At 40.7% G+C, this 17060-nt stretch overlaps 1 protein-coding gene across 2 annotated transcripts in view; it reads right to left on the bottom strand.

Annotated features, from left to right (window-relative positions):
- Positions 1 to 3286: 3286 nt before the first annotated feature.
- The window catches only part of BICD1 (BICD cargo adaptor 1), a 277073-nt gene continuing 263299 nt past the window's right edge, over positions 3287 to 17060 (bottom strand). Inside the window, exons 8-9 of one of the 2 annotated variants that reach the window (XM_026657537.1) lie at positions 14399 to 14484; positions 3287 to 3464 (exon numbers count right to left, since the gene is read on the bottom strand). In XM_026657537.1, the coding sequence (XP_026513322.1) occupies positions 3374 to 3464; positions 14399 to 14484 (177 nt within the window). In that variant the 3' untranslated portion in view covers positions 3287 to 3373. The remainder of the gene's footprint in view (positions 3465 to 14398; positions 14485 to 17060) is intronic. The other variant, XM_026657536.1, reaches the window with a different exon arrangement.

Consider the following 17060-nt stretch of genomic DNA (forward strand, 5'->3'; position numbering starts at 1 on the left):
TACACGGTTTATTTTGTTTTCCTTCCACAAATTTCTAGTAACTGGCTGTTCAGACATGGATCATTTGTTTCTACCAGGAAACAACTCTCCCAAGGTCAGAAAAAAGGACAAAATGGTCATGCATTTATAGGCTACCTGACAACCAAAGACTCCAAGGCCCTCTTTATGAACAATAGCTGCATTTCAAACATGAAAGTCTGGACAAGCTTTTGAAAGGCGTTTCTTTGCTGTGGGGGATACACATCAGCATTTCTAAGTATACCCAGCCTCTAAGAATATATGTATTCTTTTTTTCCCCTTCATTTTAAAATCAGGATAGATGGCAACGTGTTAGGAATGATTTTTTAAAATGGCTACATAGAACATTTTGCCAACATTAAAAACAAGTTGGATTTTTTGTGTTCAGAAACAATTCCTACCAGACATTTGGTAAAACTTTACATCACTAATTACTATCTAACCAAGAAGCCTTTATGTTTTCTGAAGGTTAAGATACTTTTTTTTCCCCAGTGAACTGACAAAAGAGGCAAGACTGCTCTGGGGCCTACAAAGCTTTATTTCTTACAATGCAATAACCACAGTCATTTTTACATTTAAGTTGGTTCTTTCCTAGATCTCTTAAATTTCAAGCATGTATTCTTGCTTTATTATATTTAAAAAATTATAAATTGATTAGGAATTAAATTAAAGCATTACAAGAGAATCAAAACTTTAAAAAAACCCACTTATTTCTGTAAAACATGATCAAAATTTCTAATCCATGGAACACTCTTCTATAACTCTTGATCCAAACAGGCATACCATTACAGTATTTCAGAGTTGCTAATTTTACTTTGCAAATCACAATTAAAAATGAATATACTATTCAATGAATATTTCAAAACAAGTATTTTCTCCACAGATTCATATCTATATAAAAAGAAACTAAAACATATAGGATTTTTTTAAATTTGTTTTTAAATTAGGGGGAAGAAATATTCTTTGTAGTTTCAACAGATGTTTGGATATGAAAACAGGAGATAATATTCTAATACAGTTTACAGCAACTGTATACAATGTGGCAATGCTAATTCTTTTCTCACTTAACTGATATGCCGTAGCTATCTTTGTTGGACACAGATGCTACCACTGAGGAATAATAATACACTGATCTAACATCGTCAGGTGTTCTGAGGTGCTTTTTAAAGGCAACATTTGCCCAGACAAAACAGTTCTTTAATAAAAATCTACATAGCAGCTAATCTTAGTGCCAAACAGCATGATAATGCTAAACAAGTTTTATCTGACTTTTCTGTTAGAAGAGTAGGTTAAGTATGGCACTAAATAGTTATGTGAATGCAGTACAAGAAGGATCATGTGAACATCTTGGAAACGTATATAGAAACAGTGCAAAGAGTTGTTAGGTTGGTATGATCAGACTTTTACATGAATTTGTTTCTATTTTCTCCACCTCCGATTCTACACGTTTTGTTATATTAGCTCAATGGCTCTGACAAGGTTATATAGTGTACATTGTTGATTACATTAGAATACTTCTATTTACAGCACCTTCATTACTGGTACTATGGTAATGATTGTTAGGCACACTGATTGGCCACTGATTCTTTCCTCCACTTATGTACTGTACGTTATTACATTTGGTAAGCATTGTTAGTATTGGAGGACTGTGTTCATTTCCTCAGATTCAATTATATTGAATTATTCCAACTATATATGCAACAATTTTTCTTTTTTAATTGCTGCAAATAGTAAGCTGTATTTGTATTTCCATCTTGTGGATCATATTAACACCGCAGAGAAGGAACAGACAGAAACATGGAAATATCAACGCCTGTCTTCTTTAAATAAATTAAGGCCACTGACCAAGAGCAAGGAGTATGCTAATTAGCAACGAATGGGCAGTACGTGTATTTTTCCATCTTGATGATCAGATAAGAAGCCCAAAGGTGCTAAGACACCACAGCTTATTTAGCTACTTGCCTTGCTGTCAGATTCTGTGCAAAATAAATTCAGCTATCCTTCATTTTGCTATGAAAATCCACTACTCTGCAACACAGCTTTATTCAGCGTTTAGAGGAGAGAATCTTTAACTAGGAACACTGTGCACCATAGGTCACCTGAGTATTTGTCATAAACTGACAATGAGCTAAGGTTCTGTATTTGTTAATATTTGGCAAGGGAAAAAATGCACTACAGTAAAATCCTGCCATTTTCAATCCAAGCCATTAACCCTACATGCATGAGGTATTTCACCATAGAAAATCTCACGCTAAATGTATATAACCTCACCATTCTTACTCTTTATCCTTTCACTGGTAAGGCCTCAAACTAGTACCCTCAATTTGGGAGCAGGAGAAAAAAACTGAAGATTTTAATCAACACACAACATTTTACTTCATGTTGTTTTAGCTTTTCTTTCTCAGATACCAAACAGAACCCTCCCCCCCCCCCCGAAAAAGCACCAATTCATCTACTTGTCTGAAATGCAAAAATATACTTAAAATGCAAGCAAATAACTGAATGAAAATCAAAGCATCATTCTTTAATCTCCTTCTTAGGTTTAATAGTTAGCTTCCAGTGAAGACCTAGAACAAAACCAGCAGCTAGTGTAATAGAAATTAGAAAACAAGTGCATAAACAATATCAGTGCAGCAGCAAAATACAAAGTCACTGTTAACATTCCAATTCACCCCATTTTCATTGTTTTTGTGCAATAAAAAAAATAGGCCATACTCTCTGGCCAAGATAACAATCATCATTTTTTTTAAATACTAACTCAACCATTCTTAACTTAAGTTATTTCTGGTTGTCTTTTAAAAATAAAATGTATTAAATACAACTCTCACCAAAAGGAGAAACAAAACAAAACAAAAAATCCCAAAACCAAGGACCACATTTTATAAACACAAAATTATGGTGCACATAAAGTAAAAATAACTATCACACCCTTAATGACAGAAAAGAAAATCTGAACTGGTTCATATGGCTGAACGTGGAGAATGTGAAAATAGGATTTTGTAACATATTTTTTTTAAATATTGGCTTAAGTCACTCAATATTTCAGAGTAAAGCCAAGCAGCTGGGAGGAACATTTTGTCACTTTGTTAAATTTCACTAAACTTCAGGTGTGATAGCAAAGTTTGAATATAATTAGAGGAACTATAAAAAGTCTTCTTGACAGGCAGGGCTCTGTGCTTTGTGTTCTTCTTCTCAACCAACACTCGGTTGCCAAAACGTTGGATATGAATCCAGTGTTGTCAACGCAGCAACAAGGCAGGATTGTCTACTGGATCCTTGGGAGCAACTTATATCTTTGTTGTGTGTGCTCCACTCATTTGTTTGTTTGTTTTTTCTCTTATGTTGCATCTGAAGATTAGGGATAAGGAGGAGGCTTGGAGAGACAGTTGAGCGGGGCACACTGAGAGCTGGAATGTGGCTGCTCTTCTGGAAGGGCTTCATTAGGACTGAAAATTAAAAGAGGAGAAAAAGTGCTTAAAACACATGGCCAAATCTTTACACGAACATAAACAAAACAGGTGTGGGCACAGATTTTCAAAGGGGATGAAACTCAGCTTGCAAATTTGCACCCTCCATTTAATTCAGGCAGTGATCTGCATATGTAACATCCCTAATGTTCACATACAAAATGGCCCTTGCACATGTAAATCAGATGCTGAAGATGTCCTGCTGTCCAATTAGCACCACACTGGCACAGATATAGCAGTTTCTAGTAATATCCTGGATAAACCTTATTGAATTAAATTAAATCTTATTGAATTAAGTTTAAGTATCTTTGGTGCCCATTGTATTAAAATTGCAAAGTTTATACATGATTGTGGGGTTGTATGTGACTTCTCTAGTGGGGAGACATGGCCAGTATAAACCTTGGGAAGTGTTATGACTATATTAAACAATATACCAGACAAACATAAGAACGGCCATACTGGGTCAGACTAATGGTCCATCTAGCCACAAAGTTAAGTGGGGTTCCTAGGAAATACCTGTATGGAGGTGAATGCAAATTACCACCTTCAATTATGCAAAGACCCAACCTTCTGAAGCTTTCCCCTAAGGAGGGGACCCATGCTCTGGCTGATTATCTATTCACAGTTTCTGCACACTGAAGACCCAAACTGTATGAAGGAGTACTTGTTCTGAGCCAATGAGGCTATTGACTTGTAACCACAGAAAACCGCCTGTTGGGGTTTGAAGAACTGACACTTACCAGAGCCCTTTTTGAGTTGGGGTGATCTCTGGTAAACTTTTTACACACATGCTACTTCCATTTATTGTTTTAATATGTTTTTTCTGTAAAGCTTTTACCTTCAGAAAAAATGTGCTTGCTTAGAAAAAGCTGTGTGGTACTTTATAACCAGGGATCCTAAAAATCTGTTTGCGGCAGAAAAACACGGAATTTGTGTTTTTACAGAGACTCTAATTTTTACATTTTGTGAAAAAATAAAAACATATATTAACTATTAGCTAGATTTTACTAAAAGTACCAGTGTCACTTATTCAGTGTGTGCAATCTCCCCCTCTTGTGGTTGATTTTTGAATGCGCTTTAAATTTACATAGCTAAACATACTCCAATAAACTGCTTCTGGCATATACTGGTTACTCAATGATTGGTAGGGTTTGTGTTTTAATGCATCTCAAATTTCACTTCAGCCGGTGAGTAATTAAAGTTAGGACAAGATACTGAAAACTTTAAAAATCACCCCTAAAGACCATGTCACTATGAATTTGGTAAGGACAAATTTCATATTAATGGTTCTGTACTTGTATGCAGCAAGGCTGTAGATTACAAATTGCAATTCTATTAATTTTATTTTATTATAATGATTGATGGCACTGGTAGGCTTCAAACTTGCTTAAAATTTGTAAATCTATCAATAAAACATTGTGTTCAGCTGATTCCTATATATATTGTGGCTATAGGGTGACCAGACAGCATGTGTGAAAAATCGGGACGGGGGTGGGGGGTAATAGGAGCCTATATAAGAAAAAGACCCCAAAATCAGGACTGTCCCTATAAAATCAGGACATCTGGTCACCCTATGTGGCTAGGAAAACAAAAATTCAGCATTTCATTTTAATCATGGAAAACCACAGATTTTAATTTTTTTTTTAATTGGAGAATTTTGGTTTTTTTTATCGTGGAAAACTAGGATCCCTGCTTATAATTGGGTAATTACACTGTTTATAGTCTCTGAGGAGAAAAGCAAAGCAGGCCTGCTCAGGCATTCTGACTCTACCAAACAGAGATAATGTCTGGGGACATGGAATCCTGAGAGTGGGTGCCCCTGGTGGACCATAGAGGGGAAGACAGGTGATGTTGCCCTGAATTGTGACACACAACTTCTGTTTACATGCTTAGATGAGGAATGTTGTGAGGGGAAATGAATGCATGGGCAAAATGGGGGGATCAAATTTAAACAGCAATTCACAAGTGCCATTTGATTTGCACACTAGGGATTTTATATGTTCATATGATGATCCATACTAAACTGAGGGTGCCAGTTCAGAAGCAAGGTTTCATCCGCTTTGAATACAATGTACCAACTAGTGAATTTGTTCAAATCCACTGAAACCTGATCAGCACCACTGATAAGTACCCTCTAATGCAGGGGGTTCTCAAACTTCATTGCACCGGGACCCCCTTCTGACAACAAAAATTACTACACGACCCCAGGAGGGGGGACCGAACCCTGAGCCTGCCCGAGCCCCACCACCTCGGGTGGGGGCGCCAAAGCCCAAGGGATTCAGCCCCAGGCAGGGGGCCTGTAACCTGAGTCCCGCCACCCACGGCTGAAACCCTTGGGCTTTGGCTCCGGCCCCGGGCTTCTGCTTTGGCCCTGGACAGTGGGGTTTGGGCTTTGGCTTCAGCCCCTGGGCCCCAGCAAGTCTAAGCCAGCCCTGGTGACCCCTTTAAAATGGGGTTGCGACCCACTTTGGGGTCCCGACCCACAGTTTAAGAACCGCTGCTTTAATGCTAGCAACCACTTTGAAACATCCCCAAGATTTCCGGTAATGCTTTGTTTGGTTTCTAACCAACTTTGGTTTGTCGCTTAAGACAGGTTTCATTGCCTATTGTTTTAAATACTAGTCTAGAAACAATATTCACCCAGGGTAAACTTCACCCCTTACAGCATCTCATTTGGCCAGGCTGTCTTTGCAGGGGTGAATTGCACTGCCAGAAAGCTTTTACATCTGAGGCCTGCTTGAGTTACAGTCCTTAATTTTTCAAGTAAAGCATCAGGCATATCAAGCTTCAGATACAGTATGTGAATAAAATCAACCCATAAACACCTGCCGTTTTTCAGGCTGTCTGGGAAATGTCTTTTTTTTTTTTAATTATTTTTTTTTGACTCAGTATGTATTATAGCAGGGGTAGGCAACCTATGGCATGCGCAGTGGCACTCACAGTGCCTGGGTCCTGGCCACCGGTCCGGGGGGCTCTGCATTTTAATTTAATTTTAAATGAAGCGTCTTAAACATTTTAAAAAACGTACTTTACATACAACAATAGTTTAGTTATATACTATAGACTTAGAGAAAGAGACCTTCTAAAAACGTTAAAATGTATTACTGGCACACAAAACCTTAAATTAGAGCGAATAAATGAAGACTCGGCACACCACTTCTGAAAGGTTGCTGACCTCTGTATTATAGTCTGTCTGGCAAGCACAGTGAAGCACAAGTGCCCTTGAAACTGCACTGTCTGACGTATATATTATCCTTTCAGGACAGAATTTTGGTGCATTGCAGATAGTGGCTGAGGGACTGCAATTAGTCTGCTGTTGGGAATGGATCAATTAGAAATGCCAAAGGTATTTATAGCATGTTGAAAAGGCGTAAATATGCACATAAAGGATTTAATTAGGGAAACCAAAAAAAAAAAAGAAGTACTGGTAGTTCCATTTGTTCAAAGGCAAAAAAGAATGTGGTACGTCATCACCACTGTGATTTTATTATGGCAGGCCACAGTTTTCAAATTTGGGAAGCCTAAGAGAGTTTGGTGCCTCACTCCCATTGGAATTCAATTGGGCACCTAACTCCCCTTTAGACTCCTCTGAAAATCCCTATCTAGCATGCCTAAAGTTAGGCTCTTAATTCCACGTTTAGGCCTTTAAACAGAAGACGCCTGATTATGGAATGAAACCTGCAAGGTGCTGGGTACCTTCAACCCCCACAGGCTTCAGTCACTGTTGAGGGTGTCCAGCACCTCGAAGAATGAGGTTCTCTAGGAGGGACTCACCAGGGGAAGCAGGGTTCAGCACTTTTGAAATCAATCCATTTCTCTTTGGGGGCTCTATCCTGCAATGGGCCGAGCACTGATCCAGCCAAACACTTAAGCACATGAGTAGACCCACTAGCTGGGTCAGTGCCAGAATGCTCAGGACCTTGTAAGATTGAGCCTCCTAACATATGGAGTTCGAAACTTAACTCTAGGAACCTTGGCTTGTATATTTTGGCTCAAATATTTTCCTCGTTGGATTTGTTTTACATTGAAAAAATTCAATGTAATTTACTATGATGGTACTTTCCTTTGTATTGTGGTTAGTGTGATGCAACAACATGTAAATACAGAGCTGGCATTAGGGGAGGGGTTTGAATTAGCTCTTTGTCTATTCTGGTCATCCCCAATAAAGGGAGTGTGTGTGTATGGGGGGGGGGGAGGACACAGAAAAGGGTGACATTTAGGGTGAAATTCATCCATTTACTGAGAGCAGCACAAGGCCTCTGAACCTCTTAAGTCTTCAAAATAGGGCTTAAGTGGGACTTAACTCAGGCACAGCTCTTGTTTTCCCCCTCAGTGAAGGAGTGAAATTCACCCTTAAAGTAGCAGGTGATAAGGATTTACTACGAGGTGGCCCCATAATCCTAGAAAGGTCCCATTTTTTCTAGGATTCCTGTGATTGGTTGATAATGGTAGTGGAACAGAAAGACTCATGCAAATGGTCTCCCACAGTATTCTTGCCAGCAAGTTAAAGAAGTATGGGCTGGATGAATGGACTATAAGGTGGATAGAAAGCTGGCTAGATCATTGGGCTCAATGGGTAGTGATCAATGGCTCCATGTCTAGTTGGCAGCCGGTATCAAGCGGAGTGCCCCAATGGTCGGTTCTAGGGTCGGTTTTGTTCAATATCTTCATTAATGATCTGGAGGATGGCATGGACTGCACCCTCAGCAAGTTTGCAGATGACACTAAACTGGGAGGAGTGGTAGATACACTGGAGGGTACGTATAGGATACAGAGGGACCTAGTAAAATTAGAGAATTGAGCCAAAAGAAATCTGATGAGGTTCAACAAGGACAAGTGCAGAGTCCTGCACTTAGGACGGAAGAATCCCAGGCACTGCTGCAGACTAGGGACCGAATGGCTAGGCAGCAGTTCTGCAGAAAAGGACCTAGGGGTTACAGTGGACGAGAAGCTGGATATGAATCAACAGTGTGCCCTTGTTGCCAAGAAGGCTAATGGCATTTTGGGCTGTATAAGAAGGGGCATTGCCAGCAGATCGAGGTATGTGATCATTCCCCTCTATTCGACATTGGTGAGGCCTCATCTGTCCAGTTTTGGGCCCCACACTACAAGAAGGATGTGGAAAAATTGGAAAGAGTCCAGTGGAGGGCAACAAAAATGATTAGGGGGCTGGAGCACATGACTTATGAGGAGAGCCTGAGGGAACTGGGATTGTTTAGTCTGCAGAAGAGAAGAATGAGGAGGGATTTGATAGCTGCTTTCAACTTACATGAAAGGGGATTCCAAAGAGGATGGATCTAGACTGTTCTCAGTGGTACCAGATGACAGAACAAGGAGTAATGGTCTGAAGTTGCAGTGCGGGAGTTTTAGGTTGGATATTAGGAAGAACTTTTTCACTAGGAGGGTGGTGAAGCACTGGAATGGGTTACCTAGGGAGATGGTGGAATCTCCTTCCTTAGAGGTTTTCAAGGTCTGGCTTGACAAAGCCCTGGCTGGGATGATTTAGTTGGGGATTGGTCCTGCTTTGAGCAGGGGGTTGGACTAGATGACCTCCTGAGGTCCCTTCCAACCCTGATATTCTACGATTCTATGAAGAAATAATCTGTATCCACTGATGGTTCTGGTAGAGAAAAAGCATAGCTGGAAGAGGGGATAAACTTCTGTCCAAGGTAACATCCCCTGGTGGAGTCACAATCTTCCTCATTAGGGAAAGTCCTGATGATGGGGGAAGAGCAAAGATATTCTCCAGTGTGATATAGGTCTCTGACCTTCTTGGAGTGCAAGGGGTCTGATGCACTCATACCAAAGGGGTCAGAAGAGGCAGACTTTGGGCTTGTCTACACTTGAAACACTACAATGGTACAGCTGCAGCACTGAAGTGTAGACACTCACTACAGTGATGGGAGGGATTCTCCCATCAACATAGGTAATCCACCTCTCCAAGAGGCGATAGCGAGGTCGACAGAAGAATTCTTCTCTTGACCTAGTGCTGTCTGCTTAACTACGTTTAGAAACATTTGGTCAATTTATTTTGTTGTTTCATGTTTACAGTTTTGCTTGCCTCTGCATATTTCAGCTAGAACCTGATTTGGAAACACTATAAGAGATTATTTTCTTGCTGTGTTTCCAACTAAACCAAAGACAGGGTACGTTGGATAGCTTGAAAATTTGCATGATAATCCATCTGAATTTCTAGGCCCCAAAAGGTCTGGATAAGCAGTCACATTTTTAGATGTTTATCAAATTGTTTGTTTTCTTCTTCAAGTGCTGGTCCCTATGTGTAATCCACTGTGGATATGCATGAATTCCATGCAGTGGTGCCAGAATTGGGGGGAGTGAGAGGGAGCACCAGGGCCATCCCACTTTTTGAAATGCCCTTGCTCTCCTCATGCCTCCAGTCAAGGAGATACAGGGTGGAGTGGTCTGACTGCCTTTCCTGTTCCTTCCTAGCCATACCCATGAGGCGCAGAAACTTCAGGTTAGAAAACACCGCATGGAGAAGGTCATGAGGCCACAACTGGACCCAGGTCGGGGGACCCCCCTGTACACCCCACCTGCATCTATATGGAATGCACCTCCCACCACGAAGTCTGACTGCTACAGGGGAGTCTGTATCCACAGACCCCCATCAGGGTCTCATCAGGAAGGCAGAGAACACTCACACAAACATAAAAGTAGGTTCCTTTCTAAGTCAGTTATAAAATCATCTAACACAATTGTGCATAAGTCGAGCAAACCTACTCTGTCCACCTCTAAGGATTGTGGAAACTCAGGAGTGTGGAGTTTTCACACCCCTAAATGACATAGTGGGTACAACTTAACTTCTGAGTGCAGACCTAGCCTTTGTATTGCTATCACCACCGGTGGAGGTATTTCCGATCGCACCTAAACAGATGGATCCCGAGATTTTGACTTGGATGGTACTGGTGGAATTGGTGCTGCCAAAACAGGTCCAGTATCAAAGAAGCCCTGGCTTTATGGGCTTTAGAGTCCTGCCCTGGGACTTAGTACATCCTAAATCCTTAGAGGTGGACAGAGTAGGTTCGCTCGACTTATGCAAGGGCATTTCAAAAAGTGAGTTGGCCCTGGTGCTCCCTCTCACTCCCCCCAATTCTGGCACCACTGCATGGAATTCATGCATATCCACAGTGGATTACACATAGGGACCAGCACTTGAAGAAGAAAACCAACAATTTGATAAACATCTAAAAATGTGACTGCTTATCCTGACCTTTTTGGGCCTAGAAATTCAGATGGATTGTCATGCAAATTTTCAAGCTATCCAAGGTACCCTGTCTTTGGTTTAGTTGGAAACACAGCAAGAAAATAATCTCTTATAGTGTTTCCAAATCAGGTTCTAGCTGAAATATGCAGAGGCAAGCAAAACTGTAAACATAAAACAACAAAATAAATTGACCAAATGTTTCTAAACCTTAAAGTTTCAGGTTCAATTCAGTTTGAATCTTCTCTTAAATTTATCATAGGAAGTTCACCAGAAGCTATTTACAAAAGCTATTTGTAAATTAGAATTACACTGGAATGAAAACACATCTGTGGGGATGTGTAATTACAGTGTGAATTTCAGAGTATGTCCAGGATAAAGTAAAACCCTACATAGGTGCCATTTAAGTAAAAGAGCTTGTGCAGCCCCATTTGAGTAAAGAGCTCATGCCACACTTCATATTTGTGTTATGGTGAGGAACGTAAACTATTTTGAACATGACTAGACTTGAGATATCGTGGGATGCAGAAAACGTTCATGTGAATTTCAGTCATAACAAGACACTCTGTAGTTCCAGGTTAGAGGCCTAGGGAGGTCACATTCCTGCAGGCATGGTAGGAGGGATTTGTAAAAGCATGCACACATCTCTCTGTTACAACTGAATAGGCAATTTGCTCTTCCCTCAAATGCCTTCAGTTTTTATTCCAGATCCCAATTATGGTACTCGAAGCAGTAAAAATTCATGCCATCATGCTGTTGTGCTGATAATGGAGCTGTTGCTGTGTTTTCTCAGTGTGCAGGACACAGTCCAGGATATGCAGCTATGTGGCCTAGGCATGCCTGATATATTTATGAATATTTATGATTGGCATTACACCCAACAGCGCATGTATATTCTTATCAAGAAGAGCATCAAACTGCTGATGAAACTGATAATCTTTTCAAAGCCAACAGACAGGCTGGATATAGGTCTACTTGTTTCTTGTGGGATGACTAGTCTGGATTTCTGAAAATTATTAACTACACAACTCTAATTTCCCCTGTACCCTGGTTTTGAGTTAGGTGGACACTGCAAGAAAATCTTCTCACGCAAAGTTTCCAAATCTGGTTCTAGCTGAAGTATCCAGAGGAAAGCAAATATGTAAACAAATGAACAAAATAAATGACTGATCTTTCTAATTGGGGAGAGATCTAATCCATGTTTACACGGTCTGGATACCTCAGCACTTTACAAGTGTCCTTATTTTCCCCTCTCCCATAACATGTGGAGGGGATCCTCAAAGCCTATGGAAACCCCTTCACTGACATAGCACAGGACTGGGGCTTTGCACACCACGAGGAGGAGGGGCACGTAAACAGCCACATGAAGTGACATCTACCCACTCTACATTCATAGGAGTTTACTCACGTAAATTAATGCTGACCCTGTTGTCACTAGCTTATGAAGTATCCCTCCTCTGCAAGCTGATCTTCCCTCAAGGAAGAGATCAGGGCAGCCAGTGAGAACTACATGAGAGCAGAGGTCCTGAGACAGGGTGCGGAAGAAAGGTGGCAGGAGGGAAATCAAGGATGGGCTCTGCATGGATGCTTTGGGCCTCTCTGTGGATTCTTCAAGATTGTGATCATTTATAGTTTAAAAGGACTAACTCCCTGTTCTCTGCACTGGAAAGTGCAAGGAGCAAAATGGGACAATTCAGAGGACCCCGGGACTTTCCATTGGACTTGCCTCTCTCCACACTTTTGTTTGCAGTACAGATAATATACCCAAGTGAATTTGCAATAGTAGCAAACGTGGTGTGGTTCTTCCGTTCTGGCAGAATCAGATCTGCAAGGTCTGACTAACTAGATTAGATTCAATTTAGTTTAGGCTAAATATAAAACCCAACTGGGAAGAGTGTCTGTTCTACGAGATGCATTGCTGTTTGTTCACCGGGCATATAAACGCACTGGCGATATGACAGATACATTTCACAGCTGGCATCGCTGCACTTCGTGCTTGCAGAAGAACTGATGAGCAGTTCTGTGCTAAGTGATATTAGATCATTTGGAGCATGTCATTTCCCTGATAGGAATTGGAGAGCCTTGCAAAGTTCTGTTCACTCAATTAGCAGGGGCAAATTGGGTTGTTTTTTGTTTTCTGAGGTGCAGACAGGAAAGCAGAGACACAAAGAGTTTAAGGGACTTCCCCAAGGTCATAGAAGGCGTCACAGTGACATAGCAGGGATTAGAATTCCCTGGCTTCTAGTCTATTGGTCATATCTCACCTGTTCTCTAACCTGATTAAAGGGAACTTCTATATGTACTGTAATGAAGTTCATCTTTGGAGGGTGGGTAAATAAATAAATAAATAAATAAGAGGTTTTATTATAAGTTAGGGGCAGATATGAAAAATAACTTCGCATTCTCCAAATGAGCAGGTTAAAACATGGGTGAATATCTTGCACAAAGCATATATTGGAACCTTCACCTATCCCTAAAACAAGTGTACCCTATTTATTTTCTGTAGATTACAATTTATATGGCAAAAAAACTTTTCAAGTACCAACTGCTTTAAGATGACCTTTTTGTTACATTTTTCAGTGGCAGGTCAGTAAAACATAGTTGAAACGTGATTTACGCACTTTAAAAACTCTTGTGTGGAGATGTTTCCTCTTTCAACCCAAATGTTTTGATTAGTTTTTTTAATAATACTACTTAGAACTTATATAGCATTTTTTATCCTAAACATTTCAAAGGTATTTAAGTTTCATTGTCTCCATTTTACAGATGGGAAAATTGAGACTCACCAAGAGGTGAAGTGACTCGCTCAAGGTCATACATGGAGTCAGTGGCAGAACTAAGCCTGGAGCCCAGGTCTCCAGATTCACAGGTCCCTGTTCTAATCACATGACAACACTGCCTCCCACTGACTCAGGCTAGGTCTACACTACAGCGGACTTCCGACCTAAGATACGCAACTTCAGCTACGTGAATACCGTAGCTGAAGTTGCGTATTTTAGGTCGGCTTACCTGGCGGTGAGGACGCGGGAAAGTCGACCGCTGCCGCGCTGCCGCCGACTCCGCTACCGCCTCTTGTCGAGGTGGATTTCCGGAGTCGACGGTAGAGCCATCAGGGATCGATTTTACCGCGTCCTCACGAGACGCGGTAAGTCGATCCCCGATAAACCGATTGCTACCCGCCGGATCGGCGGGTAGTGAAGACGTAGCCTCAGAAAAATTAAAGACTAGTTTGTTTTTTAATGTAGAGTCACCTGACACTGTTAATTCTGCTGTCCTTACTCAGGCAAAAGTCTCAAGAATTTCATCCAAAATATATTAATTTTGATGTCACTGGGAAATTGTCTGGGCTAAGGAGTGCAAGACTGAGCCCTAAATTATTTTCCTTATTTTTGATATATGTACAAGTAACGGCTTCCCTAATACACATGGGGCGGGGGGGATCTTCTATGCTGTAACTATAGAAAGTATCAGAGTAACTCAAATCAATACTTTGCTTAAAAAGCAAGCAAGCCTGCCCCATCCCCTCCCTCCCTCCCTCACACACACACACACACACACACACACAGAGAGAGAGAGAGAGTTTGGAACTTTATAAACAGGAAAGGCTATTTATATAGGAAAGGCAAGAGTAGATGCAGACTCGCTATGGCATGCAGCTATATGCAAAGAGAAAAGAGTTAGCTAAAGTTACCTGACAGTCTGGCAGTCTGGCCCCCTGGCTAGTTGTGAGCCGCGTAGTGGTATGGAGGCAGCAGGCTGCTGATAATCTACAAGAAACTGATAAATTAGACATATATACAAAGAGATGACAAAGCAAGGGGTTAGTAACAATAGTAAACAGACTATGCAGCTGATGGAGAGATTTAGTGAGGAATGTATGTTCAGTTCTTGTTAGCTAAGTAACAGTTTCTTTCGCAAATACTAATGGAAACATTTGAGCTTATTTTTTCCCCCCAATGGCAAGATATTATTAGATGGGAGTTTTAGACCAACCATATTTAATGAGCACGTATTGATGGACCTTTTGCAATATGGGCCTGATGGTAGTCTTTTCACTGACTTCAGTGGGGTCTGAATCAGGCCATATTAACCATTATTTTATCGTAGGGTATGAATGCAACTGGTTTGCTTACTAGTAATATAAAATGTCAATAACAGCTACTTTAAAATTCTCAAGATATCTTATGCCTATTATAAAAAAAAATCCCCTGTGAAGTTGCAGAGTAAAAAAAAATATCCTGTGGCAGTTCCAGCTGCCATCAAAACATAGTTCTTTCAAAAAGATTTAAACCAGACATTACAACCTGCAAGTAGTGGCAGTGAGATTGTGTGTGTGAAATAAATGTAGAGCCACTGTAATTCTTGTGACTGTGTTTATAGGAATGAGGAAACAGGTTTTAAATCCATTAACAACGTTCTCTGTTTTCTTGATTTAAAAACCAAATAAAACAACAACAAAACAAAACCTGAACTGCTAGCCTCTTACCAACTTCCAAGTCTGAGCAAACCCCACCACTGCACAACAACATAAGAAACTAACACAGTCTGACTCTTTATAATGGAACTAGTCCAAACATTCTGTGGCCTGTGTTATATACATAGTCAGACTGATGATCGTCATGGTCTTTTCTGGCCTTAAAATCTGTGAGTGAAATCCTGACTCCGTTGAAATAAATGGAGTTTTGTCATTGACTTCAGTGGGGTCTGTGCATTGTTGCCTTCTGTGAATATTGCATCTTGATTCTCTAGATCCCAGCTTTTGATTCTCTAAGTTTCTTTCTCTAAAGCAACTGTTCAGGAAACGGGAAGTTATTCTAACATGAATTTTAAAAACAAAAATGACTAGACATCATAGTCAATCAGAATCTTTTTTAGGAATCATGAATCTTTTCTTCTTTTTCTCACTGGCTGTCACTCAAAGCACAAAACTCCTTTTGAAGGAGGTACAAATAATGTAACAGTCTCTGCTCTGGTGTAGAGGAAGATTGTTCCCTTGGAATTCAATTCTGCTATCTCAATCAGTTGGAAGAAGTTGTTGGTACTATATATACAAAGACTTCCCACATGTAGCTGACACTGTTGGTACTGTTCTTCTTTCACACAGGGGAGGGTACTTGCCTGAAAATACTGGGGGTTATTCTAGTACCACAGTCACCTCTTCTCATACAAATCCATTTATCAGTCATCACATAGGAATCTGTCTCCTAAGGTGATCTGTGCTGCCCTCTAGTGGTCTAAGTGGGTGTGGACAAATCACATTTGGTGCCTATCTTCTCACCTCAGTAAACATCATAGATTTTGGACCCTGAGCTTGACCTTTGGCAGGAACAGAAGGAAAGAGTGTAAGGAATTATTATTCAACACATCTAAAGGTGTCATATGACTTAAGCTGACAGAGCTGCCCTTTTGTTGCAGTTTGCAGAGTAGTCTATTTGAAGTGCTGGTCTTAGACCCAGAGCTGTCTTCTCTTGGTAAATCAACGTATAGCTTGGTTAGGGGGGTGTCTTATGCAGCAAGATGGCTGTTCTACTGGTGAAAAACATTTTTACATTGGGTGATGCCTGAATGGCTATCAGTGTGTTGTCTCTCTAGCTCCCAGGACTGATGAAATATTAGTTAAGCCATAAAATGCAGGCACTGCTTATTGCTGGTGCAGTAAAGATTTTTACTTTATGATAAGTCTCCTAAAAACAGCATCAATGAACTGATTAATGCAAGAGTCAGACTGGTTTATTCCTAAAGTCTCTGTTGCCAGGAAAGCCAAATGCAGTGTTGATTTCAACCACTACAGGGACAGAATGACTATTTTGCATGAGAATCCCCCAATCCAACTCATACTGAAGTCAGTGGGGGTACTCCCATTGACATCAGTATAAAGGCCTGCACTTGTGATAGGCAATATATAAAAGGTTCAGCATGGTTCAGAATAGCATTCTTTGAAACTCTAAGGGCACAACTCCCATCACCACTCGGCCTCGTCAGCCCTACAGCTTCTCATCATTCTAGCAACTCTCCTTCACTGTTGGACTGGCCAGAGCTAGTTTCTTCTTTCAAATCTAATGCCTAGTGGTAGCTATGGGCCAAATTTAGTCCTGGTGGAACAGCTTTAAATTCTGTTAATTCAATTAAGTTTCACCCACTTACATCAGGACTGACACTGGCCCTATAGATACTGTTGAACCGAGAAACTTTGTGAAAAATGTGGGAATTTTGGTAATATTTTTATGATGCCTGTGCGTGCCTCAGTTTCCCTCGGGGGCTTTGCATAGCTATGCATTGAGAGTGAAGGGAAGGGATAAGGTGGTGACTCAGCAGCCTGGTTGGAAACCAGAGTCATTAACAAACTGAATAAA

Source organism: Terrapene carolina, unplaced genomic scaffold (genome assembly GCF_002925995.2).
Source record: "Terrapene carolina triunguis isolate 2854851 unplaced genomic scaffold, T_m_triunguis-2.0 Scaffold247, whole genome shotgun sequence".
Lineage (NCBI taxonomy): Eukaryota > Metazoa > Chordata > Testudines > Emydidae > Terrapene > Terrapene triunguis.